At 49.9% G+C, this 23,827-nt stretch overlaps 3 protein-coding genes and 1 long non-coding RNA gene across 10 annotated transcripts; 1 reads left to right on the forward strand and 3 right to left on the reverse strand.

Annotated features, from left to right (window-relative positions):
• Positions 1 to 26: 26 nt before the first annotated feature.
• LOC127060398 (uncharacterized) lies at positions 27 to 1,495 on the reverse strand. 3 transcript variants are annotated; one of them, XR_007779390.1, is made up of 3 exons: positions 1,477 to 1,495; positions 841 to 952; positions 27 to 404 (listed from the first exon to the last, which is right to left on the reverse strand). It is a non-coding gene; the product is annotated as an uncharacterized LOC127060398 (long non-coding RNA). The 3 variants fall into 3 exon arrangements; XR_007779389.1 differs by lacking the exon at positions 1,477 to 1,495 and adding an exon at positions 1,366 to 1,384; XR_007779388.1 differs by lacking the exon at positions 1,477 to 1,495 and adding an exon at positions 1,222 to 1,240.
• Positions 1,496 to 2,160: 665 nt separating this feature from the next.
• Positions 2,161 to 8,192, reverse strand: ZBTB8OS (zinc finger and BTB domain containing 8 opposite strand). The gene is made up of 8 exons (XM_018923614.3): positions 7,857 to 8,192; positions 6,669 to 6,854; positions 5,424 to 5,448; positions 4,750 to 4,871; positions 4,496 to 4,578; positions 4,188 to 4,240; positions 3,981 to 4,017; positions 2,161 to 3,368 (listed from the first exon to the last, which is right to left on the reverse strand). The coding sequence occupies exons 2-8, from the start codon at positions 6,754 to 6,756 to the stop codon at positions 3,282 to 3,284; spliced, it is 495 nt and encodes a 164-aa protein (XP_018779159.1). The 5' UTR covers positions 6,757 to 6,854; positions 7,857 to 8,192; the 3' UTR covers positions 2,161 to 3,281.
• A 116-nt stretch (positions 8,193 to 8,308) lies between these two features.
• RBBP4 (RB binding protein 4, chromatin remodeling factor) lies at positions 8,309 to 15,923 on the forward strand. 5 transcript variants are annotated; one of them, XM_050983263.1, is made up of 12 exons: positions 8,309 to 8,458; positions 9,540 to 9,687; positions 9,962 to 10,107; positions 11,083 to 11,256; positions 11,808 to 11,923; positions 12,029 to 12,189; positions 12,296 to 12,422; positions 12,521 to 12,598; positions 13,607 to 13,683; positions 13,786 to 13,843; positions 13,938 to 14,048; positions 14,808 to 15,923. In XM_050983263.1, exons 1-12 carry the CDS (start codon positions 8,443 to 8,445, stop codon positions 14,871 to 14,873), a joined length of 1,278 nt encoding a protein of 425 aa, XP_050839220.1. In that variant the 5' UTR covers positions 8,309 to 8,442; the 3' UTR covers positions 14,874 to 15,923. The 5 variants fall into 5 exon arrangements, with proteins under 5 accessions (XP_050839220.1, XP_050839221.1, XP_018779164.1 ...); XM_050983264.1 differs by having other exon boundaries at positions 8,348 to 8,458; positions 9,543 to 9,687; XM_018923619.3 differs by lacking the exon at positions 8,309 to 8,458 and adding an exon at positions 8,798 to 8,818.
• SYNC (syncoilin, intermediate filament protein) lies at positions 15,424 to 23,043 on the reverse strand. Its single transcript, XM_030232076.2, has 6 exons — positions 22,969 to 23,043; positions 21,937 to 21,983; positions 21,345 to 21,536; positions 19,244 to 20,702; positions 17,937 to 18,061; positions 15,424 to 16,805 (listed from the first exon to the last, which is right to left on the reverse strand). The coding sequence occupies exons 2-6, from the start codon at positions 21,978 to 21,980 to the stop codon at positions 16,742 to 16,744; spliced, it is 1,884 nt and encodes a 627-aa protein (XP_030087936.2). The 5' UTR covers positions 21,981 to 21,983; positions 22,969 to 23,043; the 3' UTR covers positions 15,424 to 16,741.
• Between the last annotated feature and the right edge of the window lie 784 nt (positions 23,044 to 23,827).

Here is a 23,827-nt window from a genome sequence, read left to right on the forward strand (position 1 = left end):
TCAGTGGGACATTTGTGACTTCAGATCATGGAGCTACTTTGGAAAGGTTCTCCTACTCATATAACTTCAGGGTGCTTGACAGCATAAAACCATTTTTTATAGCACAATTTCCCTCAGAAGTTAAGCAGCTCTTGTAGTTCTGGAGTCTCTTAAGCTTTTTTAGTTGTTTTTATTTCCCCAGCCACTTGGATCAGAGAACCTGCATTTGGTAGAGAAACTAAAAATGCTCACTATTAAATTATTAAAAAAGAAAAGCTCAAGGAGTGCACAGAAGAAACCTTCTGCCTGAGAGCAGAGAATGGCATTCCCAGTGGGTACTCCTGATAAAGAGCCACTGTTTGGTCTCATGTCTCATTTGATGCTGTGTTTCCTTTCCTCTTAGCAGCATCTGTAGCCTGAGGTTCCTGCCAAGAAAGCAGAAATTCCCCACAGAGAATCTGAGAACAGCCACATTGATGCACATCCAGGTTCTGCCTCCAACAGCTGCCATTAAACTTGGCAAAAGTGAGAACAGGGCAAGCTTCTGTAATAATTCCCTAATGCTCTCCCAGTCTCCAGCCTCTTTCAGTTCTCCTTGAGATTTGTACCTTTAGTAACCACCAATGCAGGTCTTTTCCAAGTAGTTCCCCACTCTATCCTTGAAATTCCTTGAATTTGCAGCCTAAGGGTGTTTTTAATCACCCACTTTCAGTGGCCTCCTGTAAAGCCCTGGGAAAGCAACACTGTGAGCTGACACTTGCCACTGCCATAGCTGTGCAAATGGAACAAGGTGAATTTAAGGCCTGTTTTATAGCAAGTACTTAATAAATATTGGAAAAAAAATAGATGAGTAACACTTACTTAGTTAATTCCAAATGTTTTCCTAGCAAGCTCCTGTCAGCACTTCAATAAGTAGAGCACTTCAGTGTGTTACTATAGCCTGAGACTGATCTTGGGGCACACCAGCGTTTGTCTGTAAAGTTAAAATTTAACCACATAAATTTATTTTCTCACGTTTTAGAGAGCTGGGCTTAAGGAAGGCTGCCCTCAGCTCCTCTACCCACCTCCTCTCAGTTCCTTGTCCATATCCCCATAGCCCCAGCCCCTCACTTACCTCCCCATAGCCCTGGCTCAGGTCCTTGCCCAGTTCCCCTCAGTCGCTCACCCACTGACCCTCAATCTGTGTCCATCTTCCCACACCCACAGTCCCTCAGTCATGTCCATCTCCCCACACCCACTGACCCTCGGTCCGTGTCCGTCTCTCCCACACACCACTGACCCTCGGTCCGTGTCCATCTCTCCCCACACCCACAGTCCCTCGGTCCGTGTCCGCCTCCCCACACCCACTGACCCTCGGTCCGTGTCCACCTCCCCACACCCACTGACCCTCGGTCCGTGTCCGTCTCCCCACACACCCACAGTCCCTCGGTCCGTGTCCATCTCTCCCCACACCCACTGACCCTCGGTCCGTGTCCCTCTCCCCACACACCCACTGACCCTCGGTCCGTGTCCGTCTCTCCCCACACCCACTGACCCTCGGTCCGCGTCCGTCTCTCCCCACACCCACTGACCCTCGGTCCGCGTCCGTCTCTCCCCACACCCACTGACCCTCGGTCCGCGTCCGTCTCTCCCCACGCACCCACTGACCCTCGGTCCGCGTCCATCTCTCCACACACACCCACTGACCCTCGGTCCGTGTCCATCTCTCCCCACACCCACTGACCCTCGGTCCGTGTCCATCTCCCCACACACCCACTGACCCTCGGTCCGTGTCCATCTCTCCACACACACCCACTGACCCTCGGTCCGTGTCCATCTCTCCACACACCCACTGACCCTCGGTCCGTGTCCATCTGCTCTCAGCCCCCTCTATGGAGAACAAACGCTGCCTCAACTTGACGCCTGATTGGCCGAACCCTGTCACGTGACTCAGCCAGCCAATGAGGTTCCAGCACAGCCCCTGAGGGGCTGCAATGGCGGCCACGTCCTCGCTGCCCTTGGGGCTCTGCGTGAGTAGAAAGGAACCCCAAGTTGTCAAAATCACATTTATTTTGTACCATTAAACTGGCTTGTTGCAATCTTTACTGATAAAAAAAGAGTCTGCTCACCTTAGTGGGGAACAAAGCACAAGTATAATTCATTTGTGTCTCAATTGTCTGGTCAAGATCACTCCCAAAGCCATTAGTTGTTTCAGTCCAAGTTTTATTTTGGCGTTGAGGCTTGCTTAAAAAATAAGAGAGGTTTTATCCCTCAGTCTTTACAGCATGGAAATAAAACCAGAACTATTTAAGATGATTTTACAAGATGACACACCAGAGTGAGGCACTTGGAGCATTTATGGCAACAGAGCAGGCCAGGCCTATTCTCCTCACATTTAAATTAAATTAAAACAGCAGGCAATGCACATTTACCATCCTGTGATTAAAAAAAAAAAACACACTTATAATTATTTTTGATTCAGTCAAGTCCATAATCCTTTAACATTTAAGGACTGTCTGTATTGTTCTTTTATTTAAAAGACAATTAGGCTGATCCAAACCATGCTTTTTTAAAAAGACTCATTTTTCACAAGATCCAGCTGGGAGTGAACCCAGGGAGAACCTGGGCCATCCCTTTCCATTCCCTTCCAGCACAGCAGCAAAGCTGCCAACTTTTTAGAGTTATCATAGGTGATAAAAGGATTTCAGGTACACAGTCACACGCTTTAGGATTTCACGTGGCAATTTATTCACAGCAATTCAGCACCACCTGCTGGCATGACTTCTTTTTAAAGCAGCTTAAAAGATGTGGTGGTTTGTTTGTTTAACTGGCATCATTTTTTAGCTGTCTAATTTTAAACATTCAGATTTTTTTTCCCCACATTACAGCTGAGCCACTGCAGCTATTTTGGGTTTATGTAATATGGAGGAGGGATGTCAGCTCAGAATTAGAACGTGAAATATGCAAATGAAATCAATCTAGATGAACGTTATCTCCTGCCACGCTGCAAAAAGGGAGTATTTTAGTTATCAGCTCCACCAATTTCTGCATTTCATACAGCCCCCAGTAAATATATCAGCCTGAAAAGCTGCCAGCCCTCCTGGGACTCCTCCAACCTGTAGAAACCTCTCCTCCACAGCCCCCAAACCTCAAATAATTCTTATTCTCTCTCTCAGTGAAAACAGCCTGACATTCCCTGCAATAACTCCCTTCAATTTCTGATTTTAACTGGCCAATTCCTCAGTTTTTTCCACAGGGATTACAGTTTTGGGGGGCTTTTGCCAGATGATGACCAATATCCCCTCAACCACACCGCTCTTGCTTTAAATATCAATGATGACAAAGACTTCTGGCTTTTCATCTTCACAGATCTGCATTGCTGAGTAAGTTATGGCCTTGACCTCTGTGCCCTAGAAAGAGACACAAACCATAATTTAGAAATAAATCATATCCCTTTTACCAGTTCAGAACCCCCAGTTCTCATCACTTTCCTCAAATGCTATCCATTTTTTTTTCCCAAAAAGCTGTAGCTATATTTGTTCTGATGGAAGTTGCCACACTAATGGCCAGGTCAAATAGTGAAAAGGGAACTCCTCCCTATCACAAATTCCTTCTCTTACATCTGACAGACCATCAGCATTTGCTCTGCTAAAAATGACACAGAGCAAGACATCAGATTTTGCTTCTAACAATTCTTTAGGAAAAAAAGAAAAACTAAAAAGCAAAAACTGACTAAGCAGAAATCTGTACCAAGAGTGTGAAACCCAAACACATAAATTCTGAATATAGATTGATTTTCTGTGTTACTACCATCACAAAAAGGAAGCCAAGTGAGTTAAATTGTTGAGTTTTGAGGAAATGTCATGCTCAGTTTCAGGGTCACATTCAATCCATGCAGGAAGTGAGATCTTGAGTTCAGGGGTACTTCAGCCACGTTTATATTTTGATCTCTGCAGAACTGAGGTCTGATTTAAAGGACACCACACCTCTCTCTAACATGGAAAAGAGGAACCACTGCCTACCTGTGGGTGTTTGTCTAAAGAGAACTCTTCTCCCCACCTGTAAAGACAAAAAAAAATACAAGAGAGGTGTTGTGATTTAGGTATTATTTACCAAATATCAGTGTAATTAGTTTCAGTGATGAGCACAGAACAGTGAGATTTCATTTAAAGCCTCAAAGGAAGCAGGCAAAGTGCACAATCCATTGTCAGCCAAGGGTTTAAGCTCACCCAATTGATCTTATTTTGAACTGCCTTCGGTCAATGTGAAGCACTTTCACTTCCTGCAGAGAGTGGGAGAAGTGTGTCAGTCACACCTTGTACCTTCAGGCAGAAATTCCCACTAAATCCCACTTACAAAGGTTATTTCCCACTGTTTAAACACCTTCCACCAGCCCAGCTTGCCCCAAGCCCCATCCAGCCTTGCCTTATATTTTTTGTGTTCCTTTTTCCCTTAAAACACCATTTCATTCAGAGCTGGGATTATCAGGGAACAGCTTTGTCCTACAAATGGAAAAAGCTGAATCCAGAACACTCACCCTGGGTATAAAAAACTCATCAGCACTGAATTTATACAGCCACTCATCCAGGAAGTGGAAGAGAAGAGACAACAGGTCATGCCCTGTGTGGTTGAAGCAGAGATTGTCTCAGCAAAAAACATTTTTAAGAGCACCTGAGATGTTCAGGAGATTCAGATAACCATGCTTAATTATATTTTAATGAACTGCACTAAGGCTATGTGCAAAGATTGAGATTTTTGGTGCCTTCTCCATAGGAGAAGTGCAGTCCTCACCTTCTGCCTCTACCTCCACTGTGTCCACAGGTTCCACTGTGCCTGTGTCTGTCATGTAGCCAAACATGGCCATGGCACACTGCTCAAAGGCTTCTTCCAAGGTGTCCCCCCAGGCATGGAGCCTAAAAACACATGGAACACTCACTGGAATCAAAACCCACATGGAACACTCACTGCAATAAAATACTGGATCACAGCAAAAAGAAACAGCCCCAAAGTCACATGCAGGTGAGAAATAGGAACATGGAATAAGGAAAAAACACCTGGTTTTTCTAGAAGTTTGTCAGAAGAGTTTCTTGGGAGAACATGGAAAATCAATGTTTTAGCAGCCACCAAGAAAGTTCTTTTCTTAATGTGGCTAATTGGGGTCTATGAAAGTAAATCACACAGAAGAAATTTTGTTTAAAAGGAGATTTCAAAAGACATTTCCAAATAACACAGGGGCTTAGTCAGAAGCATCACTGTAAGACTAAAAAAAAGAAACCCAAACATAATTCTATGGTGTCCCAAAAGCAGGAACAAAATTGACCCTACCAAAGCACCCAGTGAGTGAAATTTCAGAGTTCCTCAAGGTGTTACATCTGCAAAGTGTCCTTGGCTGTTACTCCAGGCTTAAAGCAAGGTAAGAAATAATCAATTTGTCACCCTGAGAAATCCCAGCTGCCCACACTTACTGCACGTCTGCTGTGTGATCCAAATCTGAGGGGAAGCAAAAAGAAAAGGAATGATGTCACCAAAAGTATTTATAACATGAGGATTAAAATAGAAATAACATAAAGACCTGATTTTCTAACACAACATTTTTGCATTCATCTGTAGATATGACAAATCCATGCACAGGTGGAATTTTGGATGATTTCTGCCAAAAAAACCCTGTTTAACGTGGTTATGTCAGTGTAGGCTGCTGTAACCCAACAGGCTTCCACAAGTTAACTGCAATAAAAAGAAACTTTCACCAGGAGTAAAGAGTTTATGCTGAAGTCTGCAGGACTGAAAGTTATTCATGCAGAGGGTGAAATTTGCAAATATTTCCAGCTCAGTGAGGAAATCTACCTGTCCACACCCAAAAGCAGCCATTATGCAAAGAGAAGAATTTAAACCATAGGATGGAGTATAAAATAATAAAATAGAAGGCAAACTTTACTCATGGAGCATGATTAACATCCCATGCATCCAGTTCTACATGAACCTCATTTATATTTATTCAGAGGAATGAAAGAAATGCAAACTTCCAGCAGAACTAAGTTGGGATGGGAAATAAATGCTCACTTCAAGTGCAGAATTATTCTGGTGCTGTTTCAAGAGATCACACACTATTAAAGGGTTCTCAACAACAATCTCTAAAGCAAACAAATTCCTCTGGGTGCAAAAGAGGGATAAAAACCTCCTGCAGTTATGGAAAGTGTTGTGGTGTGTCACAATTCCTGCACTTCTATCCAAGTAAGACCTAAACACAGCCTAAAAATATAAATTCTATCAGAGATAACAGAGGCTGTCCCTCCAGCCAGGCACAGAAACAGGCAGGGAATGTCCCTGCCTTGAGCTGGCCCTTGGGCTGCCACCCACATCCTCTTAGGAGACATTCAGGGGTGGGGAAAGGAGATAATGATCTTAAAGTAGAGTAAAAACACCACACACAAACCCAGAACACTTCTAATGAGAGGTAGAAAAATTGCTAAGAGGAGGAAAAGTTTTCAGGGCGAGACTGAATGTAATTATTTCCATCGTGATTTTGGTTTTTTTCAGTGCCCATAACAAGAAAAGCACGATGAAGAAAATTGCTTTCTCATTTCTAAATTTCCTGTTACCTTCCTTCACTCACCCTGCATCGCAATAATATTTTTTAAATAAAATAATTTAAAAATAAAATAAAAAATTGAATTAAAAATTTTAATTTTTAAAAAAATGAAAATACTCACATTCATATTTCTTGCAGAGAGGGGGGTACTTGTCTTTCACAGCCTTCTGCTCCTGGGTCAGGTTGTAGTCCCTGTCCTCGGCTGCCATGGCTCCATAGGAATTGGATCCCTCCCTCCCTTCCTGCTGCTGGGCAGAGCCAGAATTCTCTTCCCTCCCTTCCTGGATTCTCCACGGAGCGATTCAACCTGTGGAGAGCAGGGAGGGCTCCTCTCAGGGCTAAATTCGTGTCATTGCAGCTGCTTTGTGTCAAACTGGCAAGTGAGGAAGTTCAGTCCCACACTGGAGTGATGTTTGCTCAGCCAGCAGAGCCAAAGGAAAATATTCCTCATGGGAATTGGGGACTTTGGCCCTTTCTGGGGGGAATTGGGTTTTTTCCTCCTTGTGTACACTGAGCATTCCAATCATTCACAAATAATAAAATACAGCTGATGGGAACAGCTGGAAAGTGAATGAAACTTCTATGCTTTAGGTTAATTTTAATTTTCGAATTAATTATTTTTGAGGGTGCTCACAAACCTGAAATGTCACTGCCCCCAAAACCCCCTTTTTGACCTTACAGAGAGTTTTTCTTCAGGAAAAAAAAGTTGTGTTAAAAAACCATTACATTTAAAGATCCAAACCTCAAAGCACAAATCCAGCTGGCACCCAAGTGCCAGGGGTTTCTGTGTTCCTTTTCTGCTTTTCTAAAATACAACAAACAAACAGAACTGTATCAACTCCCATATTGAAAAATCAGATTCTCACAAATTGCTGTTTTCCTGTTCGTTTGTAAATCCAACAAACTGAAAAACCCCATTAACTCCAGGCTAATTAATTTTCCTCTCCAGATTTCCAGACATCATCACCACCCTTTAATATTTTTGTGCATTATAAGAATCATCCACAGCTGAGCCCAAACAACACAAATAACTTACAGATACCCCTTAACTTTTACACAGGAGTTGCTTCTTACTCCAAGGCTTAGAAACAAGATATTGGATTTCCAATTTTTAATTTCAGCTAAAATCTAAGTGTGTTGGAAAGAGAACTCTGCAATTGAGAACTCGGGGTATCCCTTGAGGAATAAGCGCAGATATTGATTTGATATTTGATTTTAAACCTGTCAAGCCTCAGCTGTGGACAGTCAGGTCTCGGGTTACCCTCAGCAGCCGAGCAGAACCAGCAAATATTACACCTCTAAAACTCACCGCGGCACTGAACGGTAGAAAAAGGGAAAATATTCGTGATTACAGAGAATTAATAACGCCGAGGATCCCCGATGGTGTCAGGCCGGCCCTGGAAGGAGGCCTGGGCCCACACACGCACCGGTCCGGTCCACTCCCGCCCCGATACGCTCTGCCCACGTCTGTGGTGACCGGAGGAGCCGCAGCCACCGGTTCTTCCAAACCGGGGACCGGGAGCGAGAACCGGAACCGAACCGAAACCCCGCCGCCCTCAGCGCGGGGCGCGGCCCCTTTAAGAGCGCGCCGGGGGCGCTCCGGAAAATGGCGGCTCCCGCGGGGAGCCCGCCCACGTGACCGCTGCGCGCGCTCCCGTCTCCGCCCCCTTGCCCTCCGCCGATTGGTCGGAGCCTCCCGGCGGCGGGCGCTGATTGGGCGGCGTTGGCGCGCGAAGGGGTGCGCGGCGCCGGGAGCCGCACGCAGCGGGGGCAGGAAACAATAGACGGAGCCGCGGCCGGAGGGGTCGGAGCAGGGAGCGCCGGAACCACCCGCCCGCCTCGCCCAGCCCGCCCCACCTCGCACCCCGCGGCTGCCGCTCTCCCCCCGCCCCGCCATGGCGGACAAGGAAGGTAAAGGCTCCGTATGGGCGGCGCGGCCTCCGCCGTGAGGCGCGGGGTGGGCCCCCCCCGCCCGGTGCAGCGTGAGGGGAGCGGGGCGGTGCCGCCAGGGGGCGCGCGGAGGCGGGGCCTGAGGGCCCCCCGGTCATGGCCGCCGCTGCCTCCCCGCGCCCGGGCACCGACCGGGGAGAGCGGACCGGGCCGGGACCTTCTGCCCGGCCCTGTGGTCCTAGGAGGGGTTTGTGAGGCCGGGAGAGCCGGGCCGTGCCCTGCGGGGGGAGCGGGCGGACAAAGAGGTGTCACCGGTGTCACCGGCCGCTGCCGCGCGCCCTGAGGGTGCCCCGGTTCGGCCGGTGCGCCTCCGTTCCGTGGGTGAGCTCCGGTTCCGCGGGGGTTCTCCCCTCACGTGAGCGAGCTCCGGTTCCCTGGGGATGTCCCCATTTCCATGGGGGTGTCCCCGTTCCGCCGGTGAGCTCCCCCGTCGCCTTCTCTACACCGGAGGCTGGTGGCAGATGGGCCGAGAAAGTGTTTGAGGGCGACAAAGAAGCAGAAGGAGCCATGGGAAACTGGATTTTGGGAATCAGTAGTTCAAGGCTGCGCCCAGACCGGTCTGTTGAAACAGCAGTTGCTGGATCTCCTGGGTTTAAACATCGTTCCAGGTCTGGGTTTTGCCTCCCTGTGCTCTGAGTCTCAGAATTTTATTGTGCTGCTCTAACATTATCATCATCAAATCATCCCAGAATGGGTTGGGTTGGAAGGAACCTTAAACTCATCCCATCCCACCCCTGCCATGGCAGGAACACCTTCCACTATCCCAGGTTACTCCAAGCCCAGTCCAGCCTGTCCTGGGACACTTCCAGGCATGAAATCTGACATAGTTAATATTAATTCCCAGCCTTATATGCAGAAAAAAGGATTAGTGTGTGCAACAGGGGATTTTTAACCATTTAGTGCCTATTCCAGTAGAGCACATAGCCAACCAAGGTGTGATTGATGTACTTGATTCTAATCCATTGCCTGCCCACAGTGCTGTGTGTCTGTAAATCCATTTATAAAGAATTAATTGTGTGTATTTCTTGGTAAACCATTTCAGCAGCCTTTGATGATGCAGTGGAAGAGCGTGTGATCAACGAGGAGTACAAGATATGGAAAAAGAACACCCCCTTCCTGTATGATCTGGTGATGACCCATGCCCTGGAGTGGCCCAGCCTGACTGCTCAGTGGCTTCCTGATGTCACAAGGTAAAGGGACCCCTTTGAAGCAGAATAAACAGCAAATCCAAATTGTGCTGACTTTTAGGTTGAGATCACAAAATCCCAAACTGGTTTGGGTGGGGAACACTGTAAAACTCATCCAGGGACACTTCCCACTGTCCCAGGTGGCTCCAAGCTCTGTCCAGCCTGGCCTTGGACACTTCCAGTGATGTGGCAGCCACAACTTCTCCTGTGCCAGCACCTCCCCATCCTCACAGGGAAGAGATTTTGTGATCCCTGTCCTGTTTCTCTTCCCCTGCAGACCTGAGGGCAAAGATTTCAGCATCCACAGGTTGGTGCTGGGCACCCACACCTCAGATGAGCAGAACCACCTGGTGATTGCCAGTGTGCAGCTGCCCAACGACGATGCCCAGTTTGATGCCTCCCACTATGACAGTGAGAAAGGAGGTAAGAGCCCCAAAAGGGGGATTTGAACCCTTTTCCCCTTCTTTTCTCAGTAGAAAATTTGTCTTTTCCTAAAGTTCAGGCAGCAAATTTCAGATTTTACATCTAAAAAATTTTATTTCTAAGTGGTGCTTCCTTAATAGACAAATTCTTTGTTTGTTGAATTTGTTCCTAATTTAATATTTTTTAATGATGAAAACAGACAGTAGAGGTTAATTGCAAAAATATTTGTGTGTGGGAAAACCTCTCCCCTGTTTCTCAGGAGCTGACCTTGGTTCCCACACAATGCTTTTAATTGCTATTTTTATTACCACATTTGCATTATGTAAAGTCACACAAAACATTTTTACACAAACTCATGTCAAAGAATATTTTTATTGCGGGGGGGTGTTACATTTCAAACATTCCCCATTTGTCAGTGAGTTCTGCTGCCTGACTGCTGTCCCAGCCCCTCTGGGGTGAAATTCTGTTTTATTCCATGTATCAGACTTGAATTTGATGCTTTGTAATCTTTGTGGCTGTCCCAAGTTGGACATTTCTCCTGTTTGCTTGGCTGAATCAGTCTTTCCACCTGGTGAAAGTCCTTCATGATCCAATGTTTGCTCTGCTTTTTACAGGAAGATTGGATTGTGCAATGAGTATTTTGATCTTTGGGCTTCTTGAAGTTGTTTATGCACACAGGGTTGTCTCGTAAATGTGGGTTTCTATTCTATTTTAGTATTCCTCAAAAATATTTTAAATTAATTCTAAAATAATCCAAAACCTATTTTTGCCCAGATTTTGCAGCTTTATGAATTATTAAGTTATTTTATATATAAAGACCAGGGATCTTCAACAAATTGTATCAGAGTCCTAAAATTGCAATTTGTTTTTACCACAACTTTGTCTGTTGTGAGAGCTTGGTAGCAAACCTTGAACCAACTCTTTGTGCCTTGTTCTGAAACTGACTTTATTATTCACAACTCTCTTTTTTCCTAGAGTTTGGAGGCTTTGGCTCAGTGAGTGGCAAAATTGAAATTGAGATCAAGATAAACCACGAGGGAGAGGTGAACAGAGCCCGTTACATGCCCCAGAACCCCTGCATCATTGCCACCAAGACTCCCTCCAGTGATGTCCTGGTCTTTGATTACACCAAACACCCCTCCAAGCCAGGTCTGTGCTCAGAGAGCAGCCAGCTCATCCCCCAAGGGTCAAAAAAAGAGTTAAAAGTGGGGTGGGTTGGCCCTTCTTTGGGATTTTAGGGATGTGTGGGTGTTTTTATGAAGTTTAAACAGGTATATCCAAATACATCCTTGGAAAAGGAAACCTTTTCCTGCACTTCCACTGGTTTTGTCACCTCATTGTGAGGTATTTCAGGTGGATTTTTGGAAACTGGGATTGCTTTGGTGGGTAACTGAGCTCTTCCCCTGATATCCTCTAAATATATTAACACTCTGAACTCATCAAGGTTGTTTAAAGTAACTCCTGCTGCTGCTTGTGGGGAGGATCAGAAGTGCCTTCTTCACTTCAGAAATGCAGTTGGAGATGATGAGGGGAAGAAAAATATCCCACCTTGTATTTCTGAGCTTTTGAGCTGGAGCTCAGGCCAAAGCCTGGAGGTGGCTGCTGGGTCACAGTAAAGTGTAATAAACTTGATGCCAGTTCTTCCAGGATGTGCTGGGGGTGATTCCAGGCCCTGGAATCCTTACCTTGCCTTGTTGCAGATCCTTCTGGGGAGTGCAACCCCGACCTGCGCCTGCGTGGGCACCAGAAGGAGGGGTACGGGCTCTCCTGGAACCCCAACCTCAGCGGGCACCTGCTGAGTGCTTCTGATGACCACGTGAGTCCCTGGGCCAAACCTGCTCTTGCTGTGCCCTGGCTTTGAGGGGGAGGAGGGAAAGAGAGTCTGAAGATGTAAATTTTTGACTTTTTTGTTGCTTTAAAGACCATTTGCTTGTGGGATATCAGTGCTGTTCCCAAAGAAGGCAAAGTGGTGGATGCCAAGACCATCTTCACGGGCCACACAGCCGTGGTGGAAGATGTATCCTGGCACCTGCTCCATGAATCCCTCTTTGGATCTGTTGCTGATGATCAGAAGCTCATGATGTAAGTGGGAGAACCTTTCCCAAGTTCTGCCCCTGAGGTTTTCCCATCTCCATACTCAGTGAGAGGAGGTACAGACCTTTGTTCATTCCGTGTTTTCCCCTCCCAGCTGGGACACCCGGTCAAACAACACCTCCAAACCCAGCCATTCTGTGGATGCTCACACAGCTGAGGTGAACTGCCTCTCCTTCAACCCCTACAGTGAGTTCATCCTGGCCACAGGATCAGCTGATAAGGTACTTCTGCCTGCTCCTTGGAACATCCTTGCTCCCCTGCTGGGGTGGATGTCTGTGGTGGTTACTTCAACAAAATATTTTTATATTTTTTTCCCTAGACTGTTGCTCTGTGGGACTTGAGGAACCTAAAACTGAAGCTGCACTCCTTTGAATCACATAAAGATGAAATATTTCAGGTATAAAAAAAACCCTTTATCTTTTATCCTCACAGACTTGGTTCTACTCAGCAGCCTGGAGCAGGAAAGTGGTTCTTCCACAATATATTCTATTCTTTTATCTGCTTATATTTTTCTGGGTGTTGTTGTTGTGGACCTGCAGAGTTCCCATGCAGAAAGAGAGTCCAGAAAGGGATCAGGGCAATGCTCTGGAGCTTTAACCACAGCAGGAGGATGAAATGGTAGCAGTGCAGAGTCCATTAAATTATTCATGGCAGCAGATTGAAGCAGGAGGCCCAGGGAAATGGCTGCAGTGTTTGCATCTCCTCAGCCTGGTCCTGCAGGAAGCTTTAACACTCTCTGACAAAAGATAATTGCTGATTTTGCTGCTGTAAATAGAGAATGTTCACTCCATGGGCAGCACCTGCTTAGCAGATTAAATATTTCCATCTCCAACTCGTGCCTTAATCAGAGGAAAAATATGTAGAGGTTTTTTTTTTAATGGAGGGATTATCAGTTCAGACTGTGTTATGTCTAAATAAAATTACAGAATCCTGAAATGCCACATTAGTGGGCAGAATTCTGTGTTCCTTCCTAATCCTGTGATCCTATTAGAGGTGGTGTGTTCTGGAGAGCTTTATCTCCAGCAGAAGCAGTAAATGTGAGCTTTTGGGCAGTTAAGCTTAATTACAGTGATTTCTTTTCATGTGAGAGCTGTGCCTGCTGCTGAAGGAGTCTGTGGGTTCTGTTTGTGCAATCCTGATTAAGATAAGGAGCAGCCAATTCCCTTGGGAGCTGTTTGCACTGGGGAACACGTGGGTTTTGTTAGAGGAAAAGTTCCAGGTGGCACCTTCTTGGTGAAATGTCTTTTTTTTGTGTGTGAATATTCACAGTTCTTCCTGTGATAAATGTTATTTACACTGTTTGTGTTGGTATTAAATTGAGTTCTTGTAGAGCGTTCAGGGTACAGAATGAAGTGTTGGGGAGTGTTACAGCTTCTTAAAACTTTAAATTTATCCTTTTCTGCAGGTTCAGTGGTCTCCTCATAATGAAACCATCCTGGCCTCCAGTGGCACAGACCGCAGGCTAAACGTTTGGGACTTGAGGTAAATCCCAAATTCTTCAAAATATTACTGATTATTGTATCACACCTCAAAAAAACCCAAACCAATCCTCACCTTTTCTTATTTTCCTTCCTTTTTTTGCAGTAAAATTGGAGAGGAGCAATCCCCTGAGGATGCTGAGGATGGTCCCCCAGAGCTCTTGGTGAGTCTTTTCCCTCTCCTGAATTATTTTCACTTATTCCTCACCCTGCAGTGCAAATTTCAAACCATTTCCCTTTTTGTTTCCCCAATCCCAGTTTATCCACGGTGGTCACACTGCAAAGATCTCGGATTTCTCCTGGAATCCCAATGAGCCCTGGGTCATTTGTTCTGTATCAGAAGATAATATCATGCAAGTCTGGCAAATGGTGAGTTGTTAGGGAAGGTGCAGGTGGGTGATGGTGTTGGAATTCCTGGATTTCAGCATTCCTGCTTTTATTTACAGCCCTCAGAGTTACCCAGTTTGTGGCACTGCTGGAATCTCAGAGGGGCAGTGGAGTCCCCTTGAGCTTTGGCCAGAGCAGTGGTTTCCAAATACTCAGGAGATGTTTTGTGTTTGAAAAAGAAAAGGAAGTGCTGGTGCAGAAGGAACCTTTTCCCTTCTGTGCTGGAATGAAAACAGCATGTGAGCACCAAGGATGAAATTGAGGTTTCTGTATTATTGTCTTCAAGGATATTTGAGATTTCATTCTCCAGAGATGAAAAGGCTGCTGGTGAACAGGAACAGTTTGCTGCCCCCACATTCCCAGCTCTTGAAGATTTTGGAAAACAATCTTGACCTTTGACAAGACCATTTTCCTAATTTTTCTTTTGTTTATCTCTATATTTTGTTCTTGGCAGCTTTCTTTGTAGTTCTTCTAGAAAGTTCTAGAAAGCTGCTGAATAGAGGATTTGAAAACAAATACTTGAAACTCTTCTGTGAGTCTTGCAGTGGACTCTCCTTTTTACAGGACATTTTTTCTCTCCTGCATTTATGGATAAGGTTGTTTGTGTTGCTGCTTGAATGTAAATCAGGGATGGGTGATCCATATCTGCAAATAAGAAAAATGACCAGAACTTCCTGGGGGTGGAATCCTGTCCAGAGGGGTGGGAAAAGCTCCCTGAGTGTCTCCATCCCTGTCTTGCAGGCAGAGAACATCTACAACGATGAAGATCCCGAAGGAAGCGTGGATCCAGAAGGTCAAGGATCCTAGATGGCAACTTCCCCTGGTTTTAGTCTTTCTCCTTCTCTTCCCTCTCAGCCCTGAGATTGACTTAACACTGGTTTTGAGACACACACATGACTTTGTGTTCAGCCATCCTCCTGCAGACCCCACCACAGGCTTTTCCACACCCACCACCCAAAATGAAAACCAAAAAGGGCTCAGCCCCCTCAGCCAGATCCCTGCTGTGGCTCCTTGACCAGAGTTCCTACAGCTGCCTCCTTTATTGGTCTGGCTGTCTCTTTTGAGCTGCCTTCATCACACAGCAAGCTGGAGATGAGTTTTTTTCCTCTCTTTGCTTGCTGCAGCCACAGGCTTTTCCCTAATTTAAACAAAAGTTAAATTGGCAGAGCTGCCCGAGTGGGCTTGAGCCAACAGAGATGATCTGAGTGTTAATCCCCTGACAGCTCAGAAATGGTGTGGAAGATCTTGGCCTCCTCAGTACAACTCAGAAACCTTGGAATTCCTTTAGTTATCTGTCCTTTGTGGCTTTTTCTGCCTTTGCAGATACAAGATTTGCAAGTTCTGACTTGAACTGAAATTTTTCCTTTTTTTTTTTTTTTTTTTTTTTTTTTTTTTTTTTTGTCTCTCCTGGCACTTCTGGGTTTTTCATTCCTTCCTTCCTTTCCCTTTCCTCCCTCCTGCTGGGTGCCAGCAATTTGGTTTTAGCTATTCCTGCAGAGCCTCTCTCACCTCCCATTTTTTTTGCTCTGTTGTGCGTTTCTTGAGCTGTGTTTTCACATAATGTTTCTTTCCTTTCTGTGAAATGGTTTTGGAAAACTTGGGGGAGCCCTCAAGTCGTAAAAGGTGTTTGTTTGTACCAACGGGTGACCCCTCAGCAGCCTTGGCAGCTGGTGGAAAACAAATGAATTGTGGATAAACTCACTTTTTTTAGGAGTTTAGTCCTTGACCACAAGGTCCTGCACGTCTTCCACTCGGGTGTCCAGTGCCACCAGCAGCCTGTTCTCTCCATCTCCTCGTGACTAATTTGAGTGTAAGTTCTTCAGCTGGAATAAAGTTTTTCTACATAAATGCTGCCAAGTTTGAGGAGTTTTGTGCTCTTTCTGCATTTACTGCTTTGTTGAGGGTATTTTCAGAGCGGTCTCTGCCTATGTGTGTGCATGAGGTAATTTTTAAGACATCAAATTGGATATTTCTCCCCCTCTCATTTCTGCTGCTTTGTGAAATAAATTAATGAGCACTCAAACAATTGTTTTTCCCCTCAAGCCCTGCTGCTTTCTGCACTTGAACTCTGCCTTAAGCCCTTTCCACAAGTGTTTTTTATCATCCTGCAGCATGATTTTGACACAAACACCTCAGTTTGACAGACAAATTTGGGCCTTTGAGACACTCTGAGAGTGAAAAGGCTCCTTAAACTCTGACCTTTTATTTTCAGTGTGAGACTCGATATAAAGTGGAAACCTCTTCCCCACCACCTCATTTCTGTGGAGCATGTCCCAGTACAGCAGAAACTCTTTGAAATACAAAAGAAAATCCTCTTCAAAGGAGAAAGCTTCTCTTGCATGTAAACTTTAAAAGTCAAACCCCCCCTAACACCAGCTTCCAGAACTTTCTGTGCAGGCTTGAACAAGACAACATTTTCCCAAACACAGCAAAACATCAATCAGTTATTCCTCATCCATATCCTTTGTTCAGTACAAAGATTGCTCTGCTCCTCTGGGGAAAAGCACTTTTACTACAAGAGCAGCAGCAGCACCTGGGGAAACACCCAGGGAAAGGATTGGTATTCCCAGCTCCAGGCAGCTGCTGCACATCAGGCAGGGTAAAGCAGCATGAGGAGACATCCCTTGGATCCTCTGTCCACTGCTTTTTGCTACAAAGAGGAAAATTCTGTGGTTCTAAGAGTCCTGCTCTGCTTTTTCCTCCGATTTGCAGAGGTGGCCGTAGATTTCTAAGCAGCTCCTGTGAGGGGAGAAAGGAAATTCATGCTGTGGAATATTTACATCAATGTTCTGGCTGGAGAAAAGAGGGGAAAATGTTCTTTTCATAGTATGGAAGAAAAAGGAATTGGGAAACACTTCAAGGGGCTCAGCCCAGCCCTTCCAGAGCCTTTGGCAAACAGGGTTTAACAGAAGGGAATGTCATTTTTGGGGGAGCTCGTGGAAAAGGCAGCTCAGAGCTGCACTTAACTCTGAGCTCCCCAGAGCAGATGTGAAAGCTCATTGAAATCTGTCACTTCCCAGGGATGGCAATTTGTAAATTCCAGGAGTTAAGAGACTCCACTGCTGTGTTTGGGGTTAAATGTTGGGCTAAAAACCCAGGCTGCAAGGGCAGGGTGGTGTTGGGATCTGGGCTGAATCCTAATTGCAGTTTGTCCCCTTGGCTGGTGGCAGCACAGGCTGAGAGCTCATCCCTGTGCTGGGATGAAAGAACTTTGGGGTAGGGAATGTCCTCCTGTGTGGAGAAGGGGAAAAAGGAATGCTAAAGGAGCAGTGAGGCTGCAGAAAATGGTTTAGAGCATGTCCAGCTGAGGCTGGAATAACAGCAGCTCCAAGCTGGGGGAGTGAAACAATCCACAAACTCATGGACATTTTCTGGAGCTTTAGAAATTCACATTGCACGTCCCTGATTGAGTGAAACCAGGAGAGAACAGCTCCAGCTTCCCAAAGCCAAACCTCAGCTCCTTTCCACATATCCCTGAGGAAACCACCACTTCAGGTGCCACACCTGCTTCTTGGGAAGCCACTCCACTCCTCTGTGGGAGTTACCAGCAAATCCCTCTTTGCTGTTGTGCAAAGGAGCTGGAATTGCTGCTGGGGACCAGGAGCAGGAGCCTGTGCTGCTTCTGAGCTGTGTGACTCCACTGTGGGCTGCTCCCCAGCATCCCTCTCCTCCTCCCAGCCCTGTGACCCCACTGTGGGCTGCTCCTCAGCATCCCTCTCCTCCTCCCAGCCCTGTGACCCCACTGTGGGCTGCCCCCAGCATCCCTCTCCTCCTCCCAGCCCTGTGACCCCACTGTGGGCTCTCCTCCTCCCCAGCATCCCTCTCCTCCTCCCAGCCCCTCTGCCCCGCAGGGGTGAGAGCCGAACTCACTTGTAGATGGAGAGCTCCCGATGGAGGCTGGTCCTGAGCTCCTCCAGCTCCTGGTTCTTGCGCTGCTGGAGCTGGACCCCGTTCTTGAGCTCCTTCAGCCTGTCCTCCAGCTCCTCCACCTGCTCCTGCAGGGAGAAATGAGTGGATGGCTGAGGGAGGGAGGAGCAGCACTGCTCCCCTGCTTCCCTGCTCTCAGGGATCTCCCTATGCCTGGTGCTGGTCGGGGCAAGCACAGCCAGGCTGCCCCTGCCCAGCCACCCTCTTTAAAAACCTCTGCAAAACCCTCTTTCTTTTATCACAAAGGTGGGGATTTAGGCTGGGCTGGGCTGTGTTTTGTTCTTAGGCTTCTCCTGGCTGCTTGGTTTTGTCCCCTGAACTACTTGGTGTGTGTTTTGAGAAGCTGCCAGAGCTGTATAAACCCGTGAGTCAGAAGGAGATAAATGAGGAATTTGGGAAAAGGAAAATGCAGAGGCACACCAGGGCTCCAAGGGACCCTGAAAACCCAGGCCAAGCCGTGGTGTGGGTGCTGGTGGTTCTGATCCCCACCCCAGCAGGGAGGAGCTGTGATGGAAGGGCAATGGCAGCTTCCAGAAACTGCTGGGAGGAGGCAGCGACTGCGAGCCGAGAACAGAGAGTGTTGAAAGGGGGCAGATTAATTGTGGAGCCTCTTTGCCAAATGTGCTCTTGGAGATATTGAATTGCCTTGTCCCTCAGGCCAAGGGGATGCCTGGCCCAGCCAAATAACCCTCCCAGGAGGCAGCCTGGTCTGGGGCTCTGGGGACATGGGTGAGACCCTTCCTGGCAGCAGGAAGGGCAGAACCTGCCCCAGCAGGAGAGGGATTTGTAAGAAAAGCCACCTGTATTTCAAACTGGCTTTTCCAAAGGTCTTGGCTCAGCCCTGTGCTCAGAGGAAGTGTCTGGTGCCTGTGCTCAGCAGCATTGCTGAGCTTTGGGAAGGAAATCCCCCATCCCTTCCACCTCATCCCTGGAGCCATTTCTGAGGGGCCAAAACCTAGTGAATATATTCAGGAGAAACGTATTTTCCAAGCTGGCTGAAGTCCCAAGATTTTCCACCACATCTCTGGGTTTGCCTTATGCCCAGGGGCTGCTGTTTCACCTGGTCCATGCCAGGGTGTGAGATACTTTTGATTCCAACCAGCAGGAGATATTCCACATCCTCCCCACCCTCATCCACCCCATTTCCCTGGGCCCCACAAGCAAATCCTGCAGCACCCCCATTTCCCTGGATGCCAAGCACAGCTCCCACTCTCCAAAGAAAGTGGAGTTTTGCCCTTTGGGGCTCGTACCCGGTACTGCCCGACCTCCTCATCCCTCTTCTGCTTGACCAGCACGATCTGCTCCTCCAGGCTGCGGTTCTGCAGCCTCAGCCGGCTGACCTCGCCCTGCAAGGGCCTCAGGGCTTCCTTCATGCCCTGGATCTCCCCCTGCATCTCCTGCAGAGCCTTGGCCCCGGCCTCGCGCCGCTCCAGCAGCCGCAGCAGCTGTGGCTCGTAGTGCTCCTCCAGCCCCCGCCGGCTCTGGGCCACGAAGCTCTCGAACTCCAGGGACAGCCTGCGGCTCTCCTGCAGGTACAGGTTGTCCTGCCGGCAGGGAGGAGCCTCCAGGCGCTGCCTCAAAACTTCCTTCTCCTTCTCGCAGGTCTCCTTCAGCTGGGACAGCTCCCCCGAGAGCTGCCCCGCCTGGCTCTGCAGCTCGCCCTGGTAGGCGGCGTGCTGGGAGAGGTCGTGCCGCCGGCTCTCCAGCTGGTACTGGCAGGCCACGCATTCCTTGGTCACCTTGAAGAGTTTCTGCTTGATCTGGCGGATCTCATCCCGCAGGTTGTCCCTCTCCAGCTCCACTTTGGCCAGCAGCCTGCAGGCTGCCTGGATCTCCTCGTGGGCATGGCGGATCTCCTGCAGCGCCGGCTCGCGCAGCTGGGCCAGCTCGGCGATCAGGCTGTCCCTCTCCCTCTCCAGCTGCTCCACCACCTCGATGCACTCCTGGAAATAATTCCCCAGCTCTTCCAGGGTCAGGCACTGGTGCTCTGTGGCATCAGCATCCAGAGGGCCGCCTGCTCCCTCTGTGTCCATGTCCAGCGGGATCCCTGCCCCATCTGCAGTGTCTGGGATCCCTGCCCTGTCTGTGTCCATGGCCAGCGGGATCCCTGTCCCACCTTCATCCACGTCCAGCGGAATTCCTGCTGTATCCTCATGCACTGGGATCCCTGTCCCACCTTCATCCATGTCCAGTGGAATTCCTGTTGTATCCTCATCCACTGGGATCCCTGTCCCACCTTCATCCACATCCAGTGGAATTCCTGCTGTATCCTCATCCACTGGGATCCCTGTCCCACCTTCATCCACGTCCAGCGGAATTCCTGCTGTATCCTCATCCACCGGGATCCCTGTCCCACCTTCATCCATGTCCAGTGGAATCTCTACCCCGTCTGCATCCATGGCCAGTGGGATTCCTGTCCCATCTGCATCCACGTCCAGCGGGATCCCAGCCCTGGCTGCACCCTCATCCAGCTGAGTTCCTGGTGTGTTTATCTCCAAGGAAGGATCTCTGCTGGCAGCCTGCAGCTCCTGCCTGGAGTCTGGGCTGCCCCTCTGCAGGGGCTTGGATCCATTCCCTGCTGGATCCAGTGGGCTGTGAGGACGTTCTGGGTGTGGAGCAGCTCCTTCAGCTGCTCCCTGTGGGGCTGGGGGTGCTCTGGCTTCATCCAGCTGCAGCTCTGGAGGGGGCTCGGGCTGTGCCATCAGGTCCCTGGGAAGGAGAGGGGATGTGAACCAGAGCAATGAGTGTAACAGGTCTCAGCCTTTCCTCCCCACCCTGTGAGACCCCAGAGCCAGGGGGTCCCACCATGGCCCTGCTGCTGTGACCATCCCTGTGTCACCCACACCACGCTCTGGTGACAACTTGAGCCAGGACTGCCCAAAACAAGGCAAGAAATCCCCATTAAAACCCTATTAAAGTGTCTGACAGCCACGGAGGAGTGAGGGATGCAAACCCACATCCCAAACCCCAGAACTGCTCCTGTGCCAACCTGTCAGCACCAACCCCCCCAGCTGCACCGTGCGAGCATTCCCTGGAAAACTCGCCGGGATTTTCTTGGTGTGGCATAACCTCACGGCAAGGGAATGCGCTGCTGGAAGCCCGGCAGGCTCCGGGATGACTGAGACGGAGCAAACCCCACAGGCAGAGCCCCGGGGCGAGCGGCAGCGCCCGCAGCAGGAGCCGCTTTGCCGAGTCATCCGACCCCGGCATTGTCCCCACCTGCGGCCGCCACCGCCAAACCCTCGCTCTGCCTTCTCCCGGTGATCTTTGGGGTGGGATGGACACGACAGCGTTCGGGGACGAGCCGGGGTTTTCCTGCTGCCGGTGGGATCGGTGGGAGGATGCTCTCACCTCTCGGCCACGCTGCTGAGCTCATGTCTCGTCATTCCCTGAGGAATGAGCGCAGGCTGGCACTCACAGGCAGCCCTCGGCTCGGAGCAACGGCTTTGAGCAAAGAACTGATTTTCGCCGGTAGTTTCTCTCCTAATAAGGCAGTTTTCGGCACTGCTGACACATCGCGGCCTCGGACTCAGCGGCCGGCGGCTGGAGAAGGGGCAGCCCCTGATAAGGTGGGGAAAAGGCTCCTCTGCCCCGATTTTCCTCGCCCTCCCCGCTGCCAGTGCTCGTTTTTGGAAGTTCTTGGAGCCGCTTGGCACGGGCAGGACGGGAGGGGAGGGCACCGTGTCCTGCCTGCCCAGCAGGCCGGGGGGGCTCTGTCCCTCCCACCACCCCTCACTCCGGAGCCCCCCAAAACTCCTGCGTGCCCTAGAGGATCCCCCCCATCTATCTGATCATTCCTGAGCGTCCGGGAATGCTGAACCCCCGATCCCCCCATCCCATCCCATCCCTGCCCCCTCGCCCCCCACCTCGCCGAGGATCCCGCACCCACGGGAGCCCCCGGAGGACCCCGGCCCCTTCCTGCCCAGCCCGGGTGGGCTCTTACCTTCCTCCCCTGGAGCCCAGCGCCGCCGGCTCTGCGCTGCACATGGGCTTAGCATGGGGCGGAGAGGGGTTATTAATAAACAGCGCTGGAAATCAGACTCCCCGGAGCAGCCGCTTCCCCCGGCCACCGCCTGCAGTGCCAGCTGCGGCCGCTGCCTTCCTCCGCCCCGGGGAGGAGGAGGAGGAGGAGGAGGAGGGCGGGGAAGGCCCGGCTGGCTGCATCCCGGGCAGAGGCAGCCGCAGGGACGGGCTGCAGCCAGCCCGCAGCCCTGGGGAGCAGCCCCCATCCCGCCCCGCCTGTTGCCAGCCCTGATTTATGGGCGAGCTTGGTTTAGTGGCCTCTCCCCGAGCCACTGGTGGATCCGCAGGTCCCCATCCCGCCGGGATCCTGGCCACGCTGGGATGGGGATCATGGGGTGGTGATCATGGGGTGCCTCGGTGGGGTTGCCCGGGGCTGTGGGGTTTGGCTGCGGTGCGAGGGGAAATGCCAGAGGATGCAGCCCCCAAAAGCCACGGGGGGATGGAACGGGGTTTGTGAGGCTGCTGGCAGCACCGTGCTGCACTTGCCAGGTATTGATTATCCACAGATTCAGTACCAATATCTCGGGGTCCTTTCTACGCCCCACAAACCCACAAAGCCCAGTAATGGCAGAGCACAGCCTCTGCTTCCTCTTCCGCCCCAGAGCCGATCCCTGCCACCCTTTTCCCTCTGTTTTGGGGATGCAGAAGGTGACATTTCTCTCTGCAAAGCCCAGTGGTGGCCGTGGTGACACTCCTGGGTGTCCAACAGCGACACTGCCCTCACCCCCTTGGTTTCCCACCTCTGCCCACCCACAGCTCTCCCCTCCCATGGTGCCCATCTGCATTTAGGACCCACTCCGTGGGTCCTAAACCCACATTTATCCATCATATCGCCCACAAATATTTATCTAGATCCCAGTTTTAGATTCATTTTGCCACTTGGGAGTGGGTGCATCATCCTGGGGTCGCCCTTTGTCCTGCTGCTGGTGGTGGTGGTGACCCCCGAGCCTACCTCTGCCCGCTCTCTCTCCTGCCGTGCCCAGGAAGTCGGCACTCGCCTCTCAGGAAGTCTCCGCTCTCCGTGCCCCAAAAGCCGCCAGCAGCGCCCAGCGCAGCGTGCGACATCGCCGGTGCCACCCCGCCCCTGGCACCGTCACCTTGCCCACGGCTCACTGGCCACGGGGCAGAAATCAGGTTTAAAATAACAGCGCTGGTCCATCCTTCGGGAACAGAGCTTTAAAAGGAAAAGGGAGATTTGAGTGTTTTTTTTTTTCTTTTTTTTTGGATCCCGTTGCTTTTTTCAGCGTGACACACCTTCTTTTTCTCTCTCTTTTTTTCCATGAAGCGCCTCTATTTTTGACTCAATCGCAGAGGAATGCTGTTAATTCGCACAAGTTGGGTGTATAAATATCTATCAAGAGCTGCCACTGCCAAGGGGAGAAACCTGCGGATCACACGGGCTGGCTCCAACAACCCTTGTAGGGCCTGGAGGGGACAATGACAGCGGCGAGCCCGGGCTGGGCTGCATCTGAAGAGCTGCCAAGGGCAGGGTGGGGAGTGAGGAGGCTCAGCTGTTCCCCGTAAGCGGATACCCCGGCCCAGGCCCCGGCACGGGGATGTTTTGTGGATATAACCAGGCAACAGCCTGCTCCGGTGTCCCCGGTGTCCCCGGTGTCGCCGGCAGAGCCGCGGGCACAGCTGGGCCGGGCGGTGCAGCGAACAACGCGGACTTTGCTCCGGTAAACAGAGCTGTGGGGTGGCACCGACGCTGCCAGAGGCGCTGGGAAAGGCAGGAGAGGGTTGGAGAGAGGACAGTTTGAGATGCGGCTGCTGGGACGAGCGGCAGCGCTGCCAACGCAGCGTGAGAGGGG

Source organism: Serinus canaria, chromosome 23, assembly GCF_022539315.1.
Source record: "Serinus canaria isolate serCan28SL12 chromosome 23, serCan2020, whole genome shotgun sequence".
NCBI classification, from domain to species: Eukaryota; Metazoa; Chordata; class Aves; order Passeriformes; family Fringillidae; genus Serinus; species Serinus canaria.

What these genes read in the sequence shown, in the direction of transcription:
- ZBTB8OS (XM_018923614.3), bottom strand. Translation starts at nt 6,756, where the DNA reads ATGGCAGCCGAGGACAGGGACTACAACCTGACCCAGGAGCAGAAGGCT. An exon ending in GATCACACAGCAGACGTGCA is followed by an intron (nt 4,872 to 5,423) that starts GTAAGTGTGGGC and finishes ATGTGTTTTTAG; the next exon opens with GCTCCATGCCTGGGGGGACA. An exon ending in TTCAAAATAAGATCAATTGG is followed by an intron (nt 4,018 to 4,187) that starts GTGAGCTTAAAC and finishes TTGTCTTTACAG; the next exon opens with GTGGGGAGAAGAGTTCTCTT.
- RBBP4 (XM_050983263.1), top strand. An exon ending in CTAAACGTTTGGGACTTGAG is followed by an intron (nt 13,684 to 13,785) that starts GTAAATCCCAAA and finishes CTTTTTTTGCAG; the next exon opens with TAAAATTGGAGAGGAGCAAT. An exon ending in ATGGTCCCCCAGAGCTCTTG is followed by an intron (nt 13,844 to 13,937) that starts GTGAGTCTTTTC and finishes CCCCAATCCCAG; the next exon opens with TTTATCCACGGTGGTCACAC.
- SYNC (XM_030232076.2), bottom strand. Translation starts at nt 21,980, where the DNA reads ATGTGCAGCGCAGAGCCGGCGGCGCTGGGCTCCAGGGGAGGAAG. An exon ending in CTCAGCAGCGTGGCCGAGAG is followed by an intron (nt 20,703 to 21,344) that starts GTGAGAGCATCC and finishes TCTCCTTCCCAG; the next exon opens with GGACCTGATGGCACAGCCCG. An exon ending in CGGGAGCTCTCCATCTACAA is followed by an intron (nt 16,806 to 17,936) that starts GTGAGTTCGGCT and finishes CTCCCCTCACAG; the next exon opens with GAGCTGCTTAGAAATCTACG.